Source organism: Phalangium opilio, unplaced genomic scaffold (genome assembly GCF_054372755.1).
Source record: "Phalangium opilio isolate 3A_F unplaced genomic scaffold, DU_Popi_V2 ptg000013l_1, whole genome shotgun sequence".
Classification (NCBI taxonomy): Eukaryota; Metazoa; Arthropoda; class Arachnida; order Opiliones; family Phalangiidae; genus Phalangium; species Phalangium opilio.
In genome coordinates this window covers 3,606,855-3,622,190 of record NW_028324148.1, presented here as the reverse complement: position 1 = coordinate 3,622,190, position 15,336 = coordinate 3,606,855, and the positions used below count along the sequence as shown (strand labels likewise).

Below are 15,336 nucleotides of genomic sequence, written 5' to 3'. Positions count from 1 at the left end.
AAATTTATGGGACATTTTTAAATTTTATTGGACAATGTCCCGTGTCCTGTGCTCATTTCCGGCCCTGGTTGAGTCTCAGTTAGCCGCTTAGCTCGCGCTCCGATTTTCGCTTTCGCTTTTCGGTTCTTTCACCGTTCCGCATCCGGTTTTTTGCACCGATCGCGTTCTAAAGTCTTCCATTCACGGTATTTAAACTTAATTTCCTGTTATTTACACTATTTTTCGCGTTTTCAAAGTTTTTAGTTTGGTTCTACTGGCCGCGGTTTGCCTTATTTCTTAGCTCGTGTCGTTTGTTCCGCCGGACTCATGACTGGGTTTATTCCTATAACTGTATTTGAGACCTGACTAACAAAATCTAGATTTTTGACCTCTTTGTTGCTTAGCCATTATGGCTGGTTCTAAGGATACTTGCATTGTTTGCTCGGCTGTTTTTTTCGGAAAACAATCGGTTGTTGTCTGCTCTGCTGGTTGTGGCAAACGTGCACATCAGAAATGTCTCAAGGAGAAAAGTTTGACTTGCGCCGCTTGTAAAGCAAACAATCGTGCCTCTCGTGGTTCCGTCGGCAACAACAGTGTTAGTGCCGAAAGTCACTTAGTTGGCGCGGAGTGTGATCCCTCCACGCCTGTTCCGTTAAATGCGATTCATGATGCATTGAACCATTTCTTGATGGCCGATAGCCTTACTCGGGACCCCAACTCTGTCTCTGATCGTATCCTTGCCAAACTGGATGCCGCTGAAAGTTTCAATGCAACTCTTTTGGCTCGTATTGATGCTCTTGAAACCAAAGTCGCTACCTTGGAGCGTGAGAAATCGGAGAGGAGTGCTCCACTGTCATTTGCCAACGCTGCCTCCCATCCTCAATCTTCATTCCTCCCGTTTGCTGTCCCCCCGGGACGTTTTCCAGGCAACACCTCAGTTACCTCTGCCGCTCATCTGCCCCGCAATGACCGATTGGCGCCTTCTGTACCAGCTAGAAAACCCGCCAAGCCCGTGCAGACTGGATCTGCTACAACAACCAAGCTGAAAGCTGTTGCTCGACCGTTGGGGGGCCGTGGCCGTGCCCCTAAAGCATTATTTGTCAGTCGACTTGACAAAGATTTACTCTCTCAGGAGTTAGTAGAGACGCTGGCTGATGAAGTTGGAATATTGACAGCGCATTGTATTCGCCTTAAGCCCAAGAACCCTGACGCTGACCATTCTTCGTTTTACGTGACTTGTACTGATGCCACTGAGTTTGAAAAACTCTCGGATCCCTCTATCTGGCCATTACATTGTATACTAACTGATTTCAATGGTGTTCCCCGGGATACTCACAAACATAGCTCTGAACTTGGTACTACTTCTGCACACCCTTCTGATTAATCTCTATGTCTGAAATAACTATCGCTTACCAAAATGTTCGCGGACTTCGTACTAAATCTGCGACATTTTTACATAACATTGCTACCCTGGACTTGGACATTATCTGTATAACGGAAACGTGGTTGAACAATTTACATTTTTCTTGTGATTATTTTCCGTCCCATTACACTGTTTACCGCGCTGATCGTCTTGACCCTCACTATCATAATGTTAGGGGTGGGGGTTCCCTGATTGCTGTAAAGAGTTCTATTGTTTGCCATCGGAGGCATGATCTTGAGTCCACTTCCGAAAGCGTCTTTGTCGAAATTCAACTAGCTTCCCGTCGTTCGTTACTTCTTGGTACAACATATTTTCCCCCCAGCCTATCCGACCTAGAGTATAAACAGTACACTAACCGATTATTAACGGACATTGACTCTTCCGAGACCAATGTTATCTTTTTTGGCGACTTTAATTTACCGGGCGTCGATTGGACGCTATGTAGCAGTCAGGGCTGCTCTTCCCTCATTAGATCTAAAGCTGCACCAATTATTGATTTATGCTTTACTCTTAATTTGACCCAAGTTAACATTCCTTCTAGCACAGTTAATCTCTTAGATCTGTGCCTAACTAATATTAATGGATTACTAGTTGAACCCCTCGATGACCCATTTGTTAAGATTGATAAGTTTCACCCGCCTTTCTCTGTTACACTTACCGTTGACCTTGGCCCTGAGTCTCCACCTCGGGGCTCTGCCTTCGCTTACGCTAAAGGGGACTACCATCTCCTTTATACCACCCTTCGCGATTATGATTGGACAGACGTTCTTACTTCCACAAATGTTGATTATTGTGTCGATACTATTACCAATCGTCTCGTTGACACCATGAAGCTGGCAATCCCTAAAAAACTTAAGCACGGCAAATCGCAATATCCCCCTTGGTACTCTTCTGATCTTCGACTGAATCTCAGGAGAAAACGGTACTTCTTTAGAAAAATGAAGCGTACTGGTGCAATCACTGATGGTATTGAATTTCGTAGACTTCGTGCTACTGCTCGACGACTTCTCGCTCGTGATCGTGCCGTTATGCTCAAGTCGACGTGCCAGGATGCTCATTCGCATCCAAAGAAATTTTGGAGATTTGTCAAGGGAAACCTTCGGGATAGGACCAATTCCCTTGCTTTAAAACGGGGTAAGGAATTGGTCTCTGATCCTCACACGCTTGCGGAACTTTTCAGGACCCATTTTTCAGCAATTGCTGTTGATAATACGAACCCTGCCGACACTTACACATTTGATGCCTCTCACTTAGTTACACGCCCTTACTCTAATCAGATCATATCACTCGCTGACATACACCAGGCAATCATTAAACTTCCAGCTAAGTTCTCAACAGGGGTCGATGGTGTTCCCCCTTTGTCATCAAGGGTTGCGGGGATATCCTCCTACCTCTGTTGGAACATGTTTTTAATTTATCACTTTCAACTGGCATTTTCCCTTCCCTTTGGAAGCAGGCTGTTGTGGTACCCGTATTTAAATCTGGTGCCGCTTGTGACTCCAAGAATTACCGCCCGATCTCATTATTGTGTGCTCTAGCTAAGGTTTTTGATAAGGTGATGCATACACACGTCCAGCGTTGGTTTACCATGTTCCCAAATGATTGCCAGCATGGTTTTGTCCCTAGCAAATGCGTGGACACAAATCACGCTGCTTTCATGAACCTCGTCGCCCCTGTGGTTGAGACTCGCGGTCAAGTCGACGTGATTTACCTAGACCTTGCCAAAGCGTTTGACAGAGTTCCTCATAGATTTTTACGGGATAAGTTATTTACTTATGGCATAAGCGGTGTACTTTTGGATTGGATCTGTAATTATTTACACAGTCGTACGAATGTTATCAAGTGCAATGGTTCTATGACTTCGGTATCATATCCCGTAAATTGTGGAGTCCCACAGGGTTCGTCCCTGGGGCCTCTACTTTTTAATATATATTTGTATGATCTTCAGTTCAAAGTTATCCACTCCAACCTGCTTCAATTTGCAGATGATAACAAAATTTTTAAAAAAGTCGATTCAGACCATGATAGATTGCTTTTGCAAAGGGATATCGACGCTGTGGCCCAATGGTGTGATCATAATAATATACCGATCAATCCATTAAAATCAGTTCATGTTACCTACACTCGACGCATAAGTAGAGCAATACCCACTTGTTACGTTATTGATAATTCTGTCATACCTATCAAAGATAAGACCAAAGATCTTGGTGTTATCTTTGATTCTCATCTCCTTTTTACTGACCATGTCCATGGAGTTGTAAATAGATGTAGGCGCACCCTTGGTGTAGCCCTAAAACTTACCCGGAAACTTGGCTCTCTGGTACATTTCCGACTTTTATACCTAAGCCTTGTACGTTCGCGTGCCGTATATGGATGGGTTGCTTGGGGTGGCGTTAGCGCTCACCTCTTTGACAGAATAGAACGCATTCAGAGAAAATTCGTAGAATATTGTCATACGTATTTTATACCCAAAGCTCATTATGATTACATAACCCTACTTGAAATTCTCGCTCTTCCTACATTGCGCTGTCTTTTAAATCTTAATGAAATAAAATTTGTATATAAATTTACCCACCACTTTGTAACTTTCCCCGCCCTTCTAGAAAAATTGAACTTTCAAGTCCATCAGACTTCGCGAAACCGCTCCACCTTCTATTTATCGAAAATTACCTTAAACCCCTTAATTAGAATGCAAGCCACGTGTAACAAATTTACTGAACATTTTGATATTTTTTCTATTAAATTTTGTGAACTTAAATTTGATTTGTTTAATCTTTAAATATTATTTCAACTTGCTGTATTTTGATTCCCTTTCTTAAAATTTTCACGGTTTTTCTCTTAGATTTTGTGTATTTCGCTCTGAATTGTTAATATTTATGTTTTCTCAATTTACTGGTAATAGTTCCTCATTCTGTTAATTTTGTAAATATTCCATTTATTATTGTAACCTGGCATTTTTTTAATTGTTTCCTTAACTTGCTGTAAATAGTTTCTAATATATGTATATACCCCTTCCCTGTGTATAAACCCGTGAATCCCCCGTGATTCTTTTTATACACATTAAACATCTATTCTATTCTATATTACAGACGACTATTGACAAAATAAAACAAGCTGGTAAATTACTATGGGTTCGATGGTGGCGACACCAACTTGGACAAATTTCTCAGGGCTCTTCTTTCGTTTGACAGACTATAGTGAAAACGATAAATATCACTTACCCCCGCCTTATCATTGCAAATTAAACGATGTGTGAAAAGATGATAATAACTAAAGCTTAATCCGGTTTTTTTCCCTCTTAATAAAAAGTTGAAGTTCACTTACCAGCACCTTCATTATGAATTAAAAGATGCGTGTAAAAGATAATTATAATCAAAATTTTCTTCGCGTTTATATGCTCTTACTGAAAAATATGAATATCACTTGATCTTTGCATTGAGAAATAAACGTTGCGTGTAAAAAATACTCAAGATTAAAGTTTTTCTCTCGTTTTTATGCACTTAATGAAAAAGTTAATTTTCTCTTACTTGCACCTTATCAAAAATAAGAAGCGCGTAAAAATAGTTTAAATTAAAATTTTCTCTGCTTTTTTATGCACTTCATCAAAAAGATGGATATCACTTACTGCCATCTTATCATTGTGAAATTAACGATATGTGTAAAATGATACTCAAAATTAAATTTTCCCCTTGTTTTAAGTCACTTAATCAAAACGATGGATTCACTTCCCGCCATCTTATCATTAAGAATTAAAAAATGTGTAAAAGATAATTGAAACTGGAGCTTTATCCAATTTTTTTTGCACTTGATAAAAACTATGAAGTTTACTTACATGGTCCTTATAATTGAGATTTTAAAGGTGCGTGTAAAAATGATGAAAATTAAAACTTTCTTCGCGTTTTTATGCACATAATTTAAAAGAAAAATATCATTTACCTCCATCTTATCATTGGAGGAAATTACCAGAGGAGATAGAAAGGGAATTTCAAAACTGGCTATTAGAACTGCCCTACCTGCACAAAATTAAAATAAACAGATGCTATTTCACACAAACAACAGACGAAATAGATAACATTGAGCTACATTGTTTTTGTGACGCCTCACTAAAAGCGTACGCAACCACACTTTATGTCAGATACGAAACTAAAACAGGACATATAGGGACAGCATTGGTAACCGCCAAAACAAGAGTTACCCCCTTAACCTTTGAACAATCAAAATCTAAAAACAAAAACCCAATAATAAACACAAACCAAAACAAAGAAACACAAAAATTAACTCTGCCAAAACTAGAGTTAATGGGATGTTTATTAGGAGCACGTTTAGCTAACTACATTAAACCAACATTCGAGCCTAATTTACACAAAATCTACTTTTGGACTGACTCTACTATAGCGCTGAGTTGGCTAAAGGGAGATCCTAAAACATGGAAAACATTCGTATCAAACAGAGCACAAGAAATACAAACACTGTCTGACGTAAATTCATGGTATCATTGCCCTGGGTCAGAAAACCCCGCCGATTTGCCTAGTAGAGGGATGGGCGCAGAAAAATTAGTAAATAGCAGAGTTTGGGGGCACGGACCACAATGGCTATCACAACCCAGGGAAAGTTGGCCAAAACACCACCCAACAGAATCAAGCCCAGACTTAGCGGATCTAGAACGTCGCAAAATAACACTAGCTTTAAAAGTTAATGAAAAACCTCAAACAAGGGTACACGAAATAATTAACCTAGCTAAACACAATTCTTTAGATAAAACACTAAGAATCACGGCACATGTACTTATATTCATAAACATAATGAAAAACAAAGGGGAGGAAAAATTGTCAGGTCCAATCACAACGGAAGAGATGGAACAATCAGAAATAATTTGGGTAAAATCAATTCAAGGACAAATATACCAACAAGAATTAAACGAACTAAATTCTGGTGAAATTAGCAAAAACTGACACCTATATACCCTGCACCCAATGGTAAACAAACTAGGACTATTTTGCGTAGGGGGGAGGCTTCACGAGTCTTCACTCGCATACTCCGAAAAGCACCCTATTCTATTAAGTAAAAACGAACATCTAGCAAAACTAATTATGATTAGAAGCCACCTAAAAACAGGTCATGGCGGAATAAATGACACCATCACACAAACAAGAGAAAGATACTGGTTTCCAGCAGGAAGACAGTTGGCGAGATCAGTAATTAAAAGCTGTTTAACGTGCAAACGATTAAGTATTAAGCCCTTAGATACCCCAACAGCAGCGCTGCCAAAAGATAGAGTAGACGAAATGCCTGCATTTTCAATAATAGGGATAGATTTTGGGGGACCAATTCTAATTAAAAATGGAGCTCAAACTGACAAAGCCTACTTCTGTCTTGTTACTTGCGCGGTAACCCGTGCAGTACACTTAGAACTGGTTCCATCCCTAAGCACCGAGGATTTTCTTCTATCATTCAGACGACTTATCTCTAGAAGGGGTGTACCAGATACAATTTACAGCGACAACGCTAAAACATTCAAAGCCGCTGACAGAAATTTAAAAACAATTTGGGGAAAATTAGACGAATCAAAATTTCAGGAATTTTTCACAAATAAGGGGATTAAATGGAAATATATCGTAGAAAGAAGTCCTTGGCAAGGAGGATGGTGGGAAGTTTTAGTCAAATCTACTAAAACAGCGTTAAAAAAGAATTTAGGCAACGCATTTCTAACCTATGTTGAAATGGAGACGGCGTTAACTGAGGCAGAGGCCATGATTAACTCTCGCCAAAAAAGTTACTGCTACAATGATTTAAACGAACCAACCCCAATAACACCTGCTGACTTTCTGATAGGTCGAAGGGTAACTTCATTACCCCCATTTCAAAACAAAAGACTTAAACACACAGTGCCAGCTACAAGGGTTGAAATAAACAAAAGACTTAAACACAGAGAAAACGTACTTAACAAACTATGGAAACGTTTTCATAACGAATACATACTTCAGCTGCGCACTGCCCATTATGGGAAAACGCCAAAAAATTCAAATAATGTTAAGAAAAATGATGTAGTATTAATATTAGATGACAAACGTCCTAGACATATGTGGAAACTAGGTATTGTTCAAGAAGTAGTCACAGGTCGGGATGGACAAGCTAGAGCTTGTATGCTAAAAACTACAAATGGCACAACCATTAAACGAACTTTGCAACATGTATGCAACTTAGAAATATGTAATTAAAATGTTCAAAAAAAAAAATCATGTATAAAAAAAAATTGTAAACTTCAAGTATATAAACCTGTAAGGTAATACTTCGGAACTCTCCTCAAGTATTACCGGGGGGAGTGTTAAGAAACCAGCCCCTAAATCCATTTTTTTTAAAATAAAACCCCCTTAAAATTAAACATAAAAATTTCCAAAATAAATTAAATAAACTAAACACCCTATAAAATTAAAATTAAAATCATGTCAGTAAACAAAATATAAAGCATGCAAAATTAACTCTTTAAAACCCTTTCGCTTCAACTTTAACCTCTTTAGAAAACAGTCATTCACCTTTATACAAAAATAAATCCTTTCAATCTGTAAAATCTTTTGTAAAGTATGAAGTCATATCTAAGAGAGCTACCGCTCTCTCAGAATAAAAGCGTATCATCCATTGTAAACCCTACCTCTCTCCACTCGCAAACTTTCAAACTAAAAACCCCGTGCGTCACTAAAAACCACGACGTCAGAACCAATACCCTAAAAAGCTCGAACATGATTGGTTCCTGTCCCTAAAAAGAGACCCAAACGAAAGTGCATAAAAGGAGAGAGCTGGAGGTCAAAAAATCAGAATTGTATATTTTTATCAATGCTGAGGCCAAACTCAGTGCCACAATAAAAAAAACTCGTAGAATTGTTCAAAAAGAACATAGTCGTTTTTGCCTTCACTCGGTATAACTTAGAAACTTTTTTGCCTTCACGCGGCAAAAACTTAAACTTCTAAAACCTTCACGCGGATTAACATAAACTTTAAAAACCTTCACTCGGTTAAAAACTTAAACTTTACAAACCCTCACTCGGTTTAAAGGCATAAAACTCGTTGCTTAATTAGTCCCTCTAAATGTTTCAGTCCGTTTAGAGGAACTTTAAAAAGAACCAAACGGTCTCTCCCACAAACAAAACGAACCAACAAACAGAATTACCAATGCCAATATTCTGCAACTTACCAGCACCTTATTATTAAAAATCAAAAGAATCGTGTAAAAATATTTAAAATTAAAATTTTCTCCGCGTTTTTATGCACTTAATGAAAAAGATGAAGTTCACTTACCAACACCTTATCATTGTGAATTAAAGGATGCGAGTGAAAGATAATTAAAACTTGAGTTTTCTCAGCGTTTTTATGCAATTAGAGAAACGAATGAATTGCACTTACCAAAACCAACTTATCAATGTGAATTAAAAAGTGCATGTAAAAGATAAGATTTTCTCCGCATTTTTATGCACTTAATGAAAAAGAAAAATATCACTTACATCCACCTTATCATCGTGATTTTAAAGGTGCGTGTAAAAATGATAAAATTGAAGTTTAGTCCTTGTTTTCATGCACCTAATGAAAACGATAAATATCACTTACCTCCCTTGCCTTATCATTGCGAATTGAACGATGTGTGAAAAGATAATTAAATGTAAACTTTATCCGGTTTTTCCCTCTTAATAAAAAGATGAAGTTCACTTACCAGCACCTTCATTATGAATTAAAAGATGCGTGTAAAAGATAATTATAATTAAAATTTTCTTCGTGATTTTATGCTCTTACTGAAAAATTTCAATATCACTTACCTTGATCTTTTCATTGAGAAATAAACGTTGCGTGTAAAAAATACTCAAAATTAAAGTTTTCCTCTCGTTTTTATTCACTTAATCAAAATGATGAATATCACTAACTAGCACCTTATCATTGTAAATTAAAAGATTCGTGTAAAAAATAATTAAAACTAGAGTTTTCTCCGCGTTTTATGCACTTAATGAAAAAGTTCATTCTCTCTTTACTTCCACCTTATCATAGTGAATTAAACGTGTGGATGATAAATTAAACACTTCAAAATCCATACACAAATGATTTACGGGACAAAATTAAGAAGAATCTAAACCGTTTTTTTGGGGGGGGGGGGTTGCTCTCTAATGTTTCCGGAACTCTTTGGCGGATTTATTTTCGTGTCTTCAAGGAGCAGTTAGCGCACTCCAAAAAAAAACGCTGTTAATTTCCGAAACAAGGAAAATCGGGTATAACATTTTAAGATAAAATAATAACTCAAAAGTGAAATTGCTTGTGATAAGGAAACATTTCCTTCATTTCGCCTTTGACTCTAATTCTGAAATTTACGACGTTAAGGTTGCGTATAGAACCCCACTGAAAGTGTTCAAATAAGGAGAATACATTTAGCCAGAAGAACAATGGAGATGGAACATTCGACCGAGAGGATCTGATACAATATATCGTGAGTTAAAACATAACCCTATATTTTGTTTTCTCATATTAAAAATTCGTTCCAAGTTTTTCTTCAGCATCCACTTTTCATACAAAATTTTATTAATGAGAATCGCTTAATATTTCCTAGAGCTCGGAATTTGTATAACTTTTGTTGCTTAGGTACGATCTCTTGAATATCAATCAGATCTATCCATTCAAATAATAAAACCTTATTCGAAACCAAAACCATAAATGTGTAATTTTATCCGTTCATGATTACGTAGCGTAATTTTGGATTCGTAAAGGAGTTGACATAATCTATTGCGTACGTTTTAAGAACATTAATTAACAGATAAAATAATTAAATAATAATTTTTAAGTCAATGAAATACGTTTCTTTATTTACAAATAATATTGTTACCGGGGCTGCGTTCAGTAACACTGATCTGGAAAAACATCGATGTTTGGGAAAATGAAATCGGTGTTCTTTTGACGTCATGATGACGTTGCAGTTGTTGAACGGCACAATTTTGTGTAATCGATGCTTTTCTTAATGGCGACGATGTTATGATAACGTTATGGCAGAGGCTTAAATAATAAATCCGAACTATTTACAAAGATATTGTACTTCAATTTATCAATTAAATCAAAATTCTGTCAGAATCCATTATTTCTTACCGAAATAATATATTTCTTTTAGAATTATTATTCATAAGGATAATATTTGTCAATTCTTCATTATTTAAAATTGGTGGAGAATGGGATGTAGTTCACCCCATTTTTTATCGCGGGGAAAAATGACGAAATTTACGTCATGAATCCGATGCTCATCAAAAAAACCTCCTCTCACAGCTGATTTTTCTGATGGGCATCCAATGAGCATCATGACGTCAGGCCCAAAGACGCGAAAACCCGTTCAGTAATACATCGATGTCATCTTTTAGTCATCGATGTTTTTGATGCCGGTTACTGAACGCAGCCCGGATAGTTTAATCTGCAATTAAAGTAGGTGTATATAATTTGATAAAAAACCAGCAACCTTATCTAATCCGATTTTGCAATACTATTTTTATTCAGAGTTGAGTTAATGCTTTGTAGTTATCCATTTTTAACCTTTTCTTAATCCGTTATCTGCAAGCTGAAGCATTAACACGGATTTTCAACTGTCAGTTTATAATGATATGGCGGGTCACTCGGGTGGTTGTGAACAGTGGAACTAGTGTTTCAGAATATTAGTGCATGTAGACCTTGGTTAATGGCAACAGGTTGTTCTTCAGAACTCGGTTTACCCGAATCGTCGCAACCTGACGTTGCAAAAACGTGAAGTGACTGTTGACGGCATTGCAACATCTCATTTCGAGAGTCTTACCATGTCAAAACAATTTGCAAAATGACTGTACTGTGATAAGTAAGTACCAACAACTTATTTGTTGTATATTATGTGCAAAAATAGTAACTATTTCTTACGAAAGTGCGTCGTATACACAGGGAACTTAAAATACCACTTTGAGAAGAAACATCCCAAATATAATACTGATCGCGATTATCAATGGCGAGTTGCAATAGCTAATACCTATAGATGAATAGAAATCATACTTTTATATACAGGAGAAGTCCATGTCCATGTGCATAAACAGGTTTAAAAAAAAGACGTCTGACTTCAAATATGGCAATTTTTTCAACAGCCCGCATATTATCTTCACCTGCTTTTCCCATTTCTGTGGTATCCGTTTTGAGGGTTGTTTTGTTTGTACCGAACCGCATTTCTGCAAAAGCGCTTTCAATGTCGCTGTTTATCAGGATCTCATATCTCTTGATCATGCTTCTTGAGCTAATTTTAAGGTGTGTTCTTTCCCTAGTAGCATTTTCTATCCATTTTTGTAGTCTGTTTATTGTCGGTACAGGCGGTTAGTTGTCCGAATCAGTTAATTGTCGGTAAACGTCTTCAAACTACCTTAAGTCGGATACACGACTCAAAACACGACGTAGAATGCACCTTGCCTACTAAATGGGTCGGACACCAAGTACTGTAGACTGACAGTGCGATAATTCTTTCGGGCCGATTGATCAGGTTTGGTGTCGGCCCGACTAGTTTTCTACTGGGTTCGGTCAAACTGAGAGCAAAATTTCCTAGAACCTGGCGCCTACAATATTTAATTACAAATATACGGGCACCCAAACATAGGCCCCTAAAACAAGGAAACAGTTTCAAACTTGCAGTAATACCAGGAATGTATGGAGGGGTTGGAATGGCTAAGGTCAAATCCTAATCGGCGTGAAATGATCTTGGAAACAACTGGCTTGGCTTAATTTAAGCTAGTGATGTCATAGCCTGACGTAAAAATCGTATTTACCACTTAAGTTATTTTCATTCCTTGGCTGCCAAAAAAACTTGTTTGCTATAATTATCCTAGGTCCTCTGCCAAGGCTGAGAGAATCGAATATGAACGAGAACAGCGGCGAATCAGCGCATTTAACTTTAAAAAATCTAAGGGTCACTTCTGCCATGCCTTTTTTAACGAGTCATGACATTTATCGCCTTCGGGAGACAGCTAAACAGACGTAGGGGGAGGAGCTACACTTCTAAAAAAAAGGACTCGCCTTATGTTTCCACCATCAAGGGTACAACGAGAGCCCCCTTAGCCATTCCAGCCCCTCCATACATTCCTGGTAATACGTACTAGCCTACCCATCTTTTTTAGAAGAGATGAAAGTCTTTGGAAGATGTTAAAACACTGCAAAACTTTCATTTGGCTTCATTTTACCTACTCAAGCACACTGCAATCGATTTATTTCTAGAAGATAAAGGTTCAATAACATTGTAGCGAGAGGGGGAAAACGTGAGGCTGCTCTTTATAACTACTAGCAAAGGCGCGGTTATAACAAAGACTAGTTTGCAGTGGCCCGTTGTAGCACAAAAAGTAATAACGAAGTGCTGTATTTCTTCTAAATCAGAAGGCCAGGATGATGTCTTGCTTCACGTGTGGGACTATTTCCTTTTTTAATGTTCATTGTTTGGGAGCCCATATATCAGAAACAACATGTATAGGTCCCATTCATTAGAAACTAGACTATTCAACCCTCTTAGTTCACACTACAGTAATAGTATATTTTACAAATGTTAGCAATTACAGTGGACAATGCCTCTGATAACAAAAGGTTTAAGAAGAAGCTTGACCAGAGAAGGCCACAATTAGGACTTAGATTCCGAACTGGAAATCGAATTCGTTGCCTTGCTCACAAGACCACCCTAAATCCCAGCGTTCTTGCAATAGTGAAGAAGAGTGTGGTCCTGAAGACATTGTATATTCAAACTTAGAGTCAACCATTGGCAATACTGTAGGTAAAGTAAAATGCAACTATAATCTTCTGGGTGTCCACTATGTACCAATAGAATTGGTTTTTCGGCATTTGACCATAGTGACGTGCACATGAGTTGAGCTTAAGGTTCCTTTGTATCTTTGATTTACTAATGTAGTGGGCTTTTAGCATATCATATTCTCTGTCGGTTGCTTAAGTGCTACCCCCATCTACCTAGCATATTAAGAGACTAACTTTTATCTCCGCGAATCCATTGCAGAAGAACATAACCTCTTAAAATTCGGTTATTCTAGGTTGTCGTCTTTAGTTTAAAAAGTTGAGCTAGTGCTGGGATTAAAATACTTAAAGATTACATATAGAGGCATAATCTACTCAGTCTCTTTTTAATATATTTGTTATACACGTCTTAAACGGTGCCGGCTGGCCTGCATTGGGGCACGGGGGCCATGAGATCGACCCTGGAGATACTCCTTGATAAGCTTCCTCTTCTTCTCTTCGTTGAGGAGGAGGCCGTCATGGGGGCCTACAGGCTCTACAATAATGGCTGTTGGGTACCCAGACTTTGGGATCACAGCCATTGGGAGCATGCCGCACTTGAGCGCAATAAGGTTTCTAGCCCGAGGCCCACAGGGACCATAGCGAACTGTTTCGTCTGTCTCTGGCCCTCCATGTTATGCCATAGCTGACTCTTAATGACGGTCAACCTGTCATGCAGACTACGTCTAGCGTACCCGTACGGGATGTGGACGAACTGCGCCTGTCCCAAGAACTTGGCCTCCGAACCCCCCTTCAGCTGGACTGGCACCCAGTACAGCTGAACCCTGTTGCGGGCTGCCAGTCGCAAAAGCAGATCAAGGCAACTGCGCACCAGTTGAGAAGTGATCTGACACTGTTTCAGCGCTTCCAAGGCGGCCTGACTGTCAGAATAAATTCTTACATTCCGTCCGGTATAACCTTTCTTGACGCAATAGTCCGCGCAATAACAGATCGTGGCAATCTCCGCCTGGAACACACTTGCATAGGTGCCCAGACTCTCAGAAAAACCGACCTTTGTGGTTTGGCAGTAGTAACCGGCACCAGCGCCGGAATCAGTCTTAGAACCCCGGTACCAAGAGGCAGCAAGTTTGTTAAATCAAAACTGGTAACGGTTTTGATATTACAAAGCCATTCAGCACCCACTTTCCCAGTCGGGCCGAGTGGACTAACTTGCTGCCTCTTGGTACCGGGGTTCTAAGACTGATTCCGGGCACCTATGCAAGTGTGTTCCAGGCGGAGATTGCCACGATCTGTTATTGCGCGGACTATTGCGTCAAGAAAGGTTATACCGGACGGAATGTAAGAATTTATTCTGACAGTCAGGCCGCCTTGGAAGCGCTGAAACAGTGTCAGATCACTTCTCAATTGGTGCGCAGTTGCCTTGATCTGCTTTTGCGACTGGCAGCCCGCAACAGGGTTCAGCTGTTCTGGGTGCCAGTACAGCTGAAGGGGGGTTCGGAGGCCAAGTTCTTGGGACAGGCGCAGTTCGTCCACATCCCGTACGGGTACGCTAGACGTAGTCTGCATGACAGGTTGACCGTCATTAAGAGTCAGCTCTGGCATAACAAGGAGGGCCAGAGACAGACGAAACAGTTCGCTATGGTCCCTGTGGGTCTCGGGCTAGAAACCTTATTGCGCTCAGCAAAAGGCATATTAGGCTGGCCACCTGTCTCTTAAGTTAAGAAATTCAACATTTCATACTCTGAACGATTTTAACGAATATTATGATTGCAGTGAAGAGTCGACAATGGATACTCACGGAGCTTTCGCTGGCATTGATGACTTGTACAGCGTCCATCCGAAAGATCTCGAAGGATATTCAAAGGCTCAGTGCTTCTCAAGTACTACAAGCATGAACAGCTTCCTCCTCACACCGACAAACTCGAATGGTGGAAGGTATAGACCTGGTTAAGGTTAGTATTGTCGTGGAATAATATCATAACAAGCTGTACCATTACAGGTCAATAAAGAAGTTTACCCAACGGTTAGCAAAATGGTCCAGCCTCACCCTACAATAACGTTGGTGTTGCCTGCCACCACATTAAGGGTACCAAAGATCTTTTCTTTGAAAGGAATAAAGAATAGGACAAGCCGATACCTTTCCCAGTTTGCCTTATTCCTTCCCACTAAAAAGAAATACA

The 15,336-nt window shown here is 39.1% G+C and overlaps 1 protein-coding gene across 2 annotated transcripts; it reads left to right on the top strand.

Moving 5' to 3' along the window:
* The first annotated feature begins 1,368 nt into the window (after positions 1–1,368).
* On the top strand, positions 1,369–4,570 carry LOC149707840 (uncharacterized). 2 transcript variants are annotated; one of them, XM_089864115.1, is made up of 2 exons: positions 1,369–2,536; positions 4,492–4,570. In XM_089864115.1, exons 1-2 carry the CDS (start codon positions 1,369–1,371, stop codon positions 4,500–4,502), a joined length of 1,179 nt encoding a protein of 392 aa, XP_089720241.1. In that variant the 3' UTR covers positions 4,503–4,570. The 2 variants fall into 2 exon arrangements, with proteins under 2 accessions (XP_089720241.1, XP_089720240.1); XM_089864114.1 differs by lacking the exon at positions 4,492–4,570 and having other exon boundaries at positions 1,369–2,324; positions 2,385–2,949.
* Positions 4,571–15,336: the final 10,766 nt, after the last annotated feature.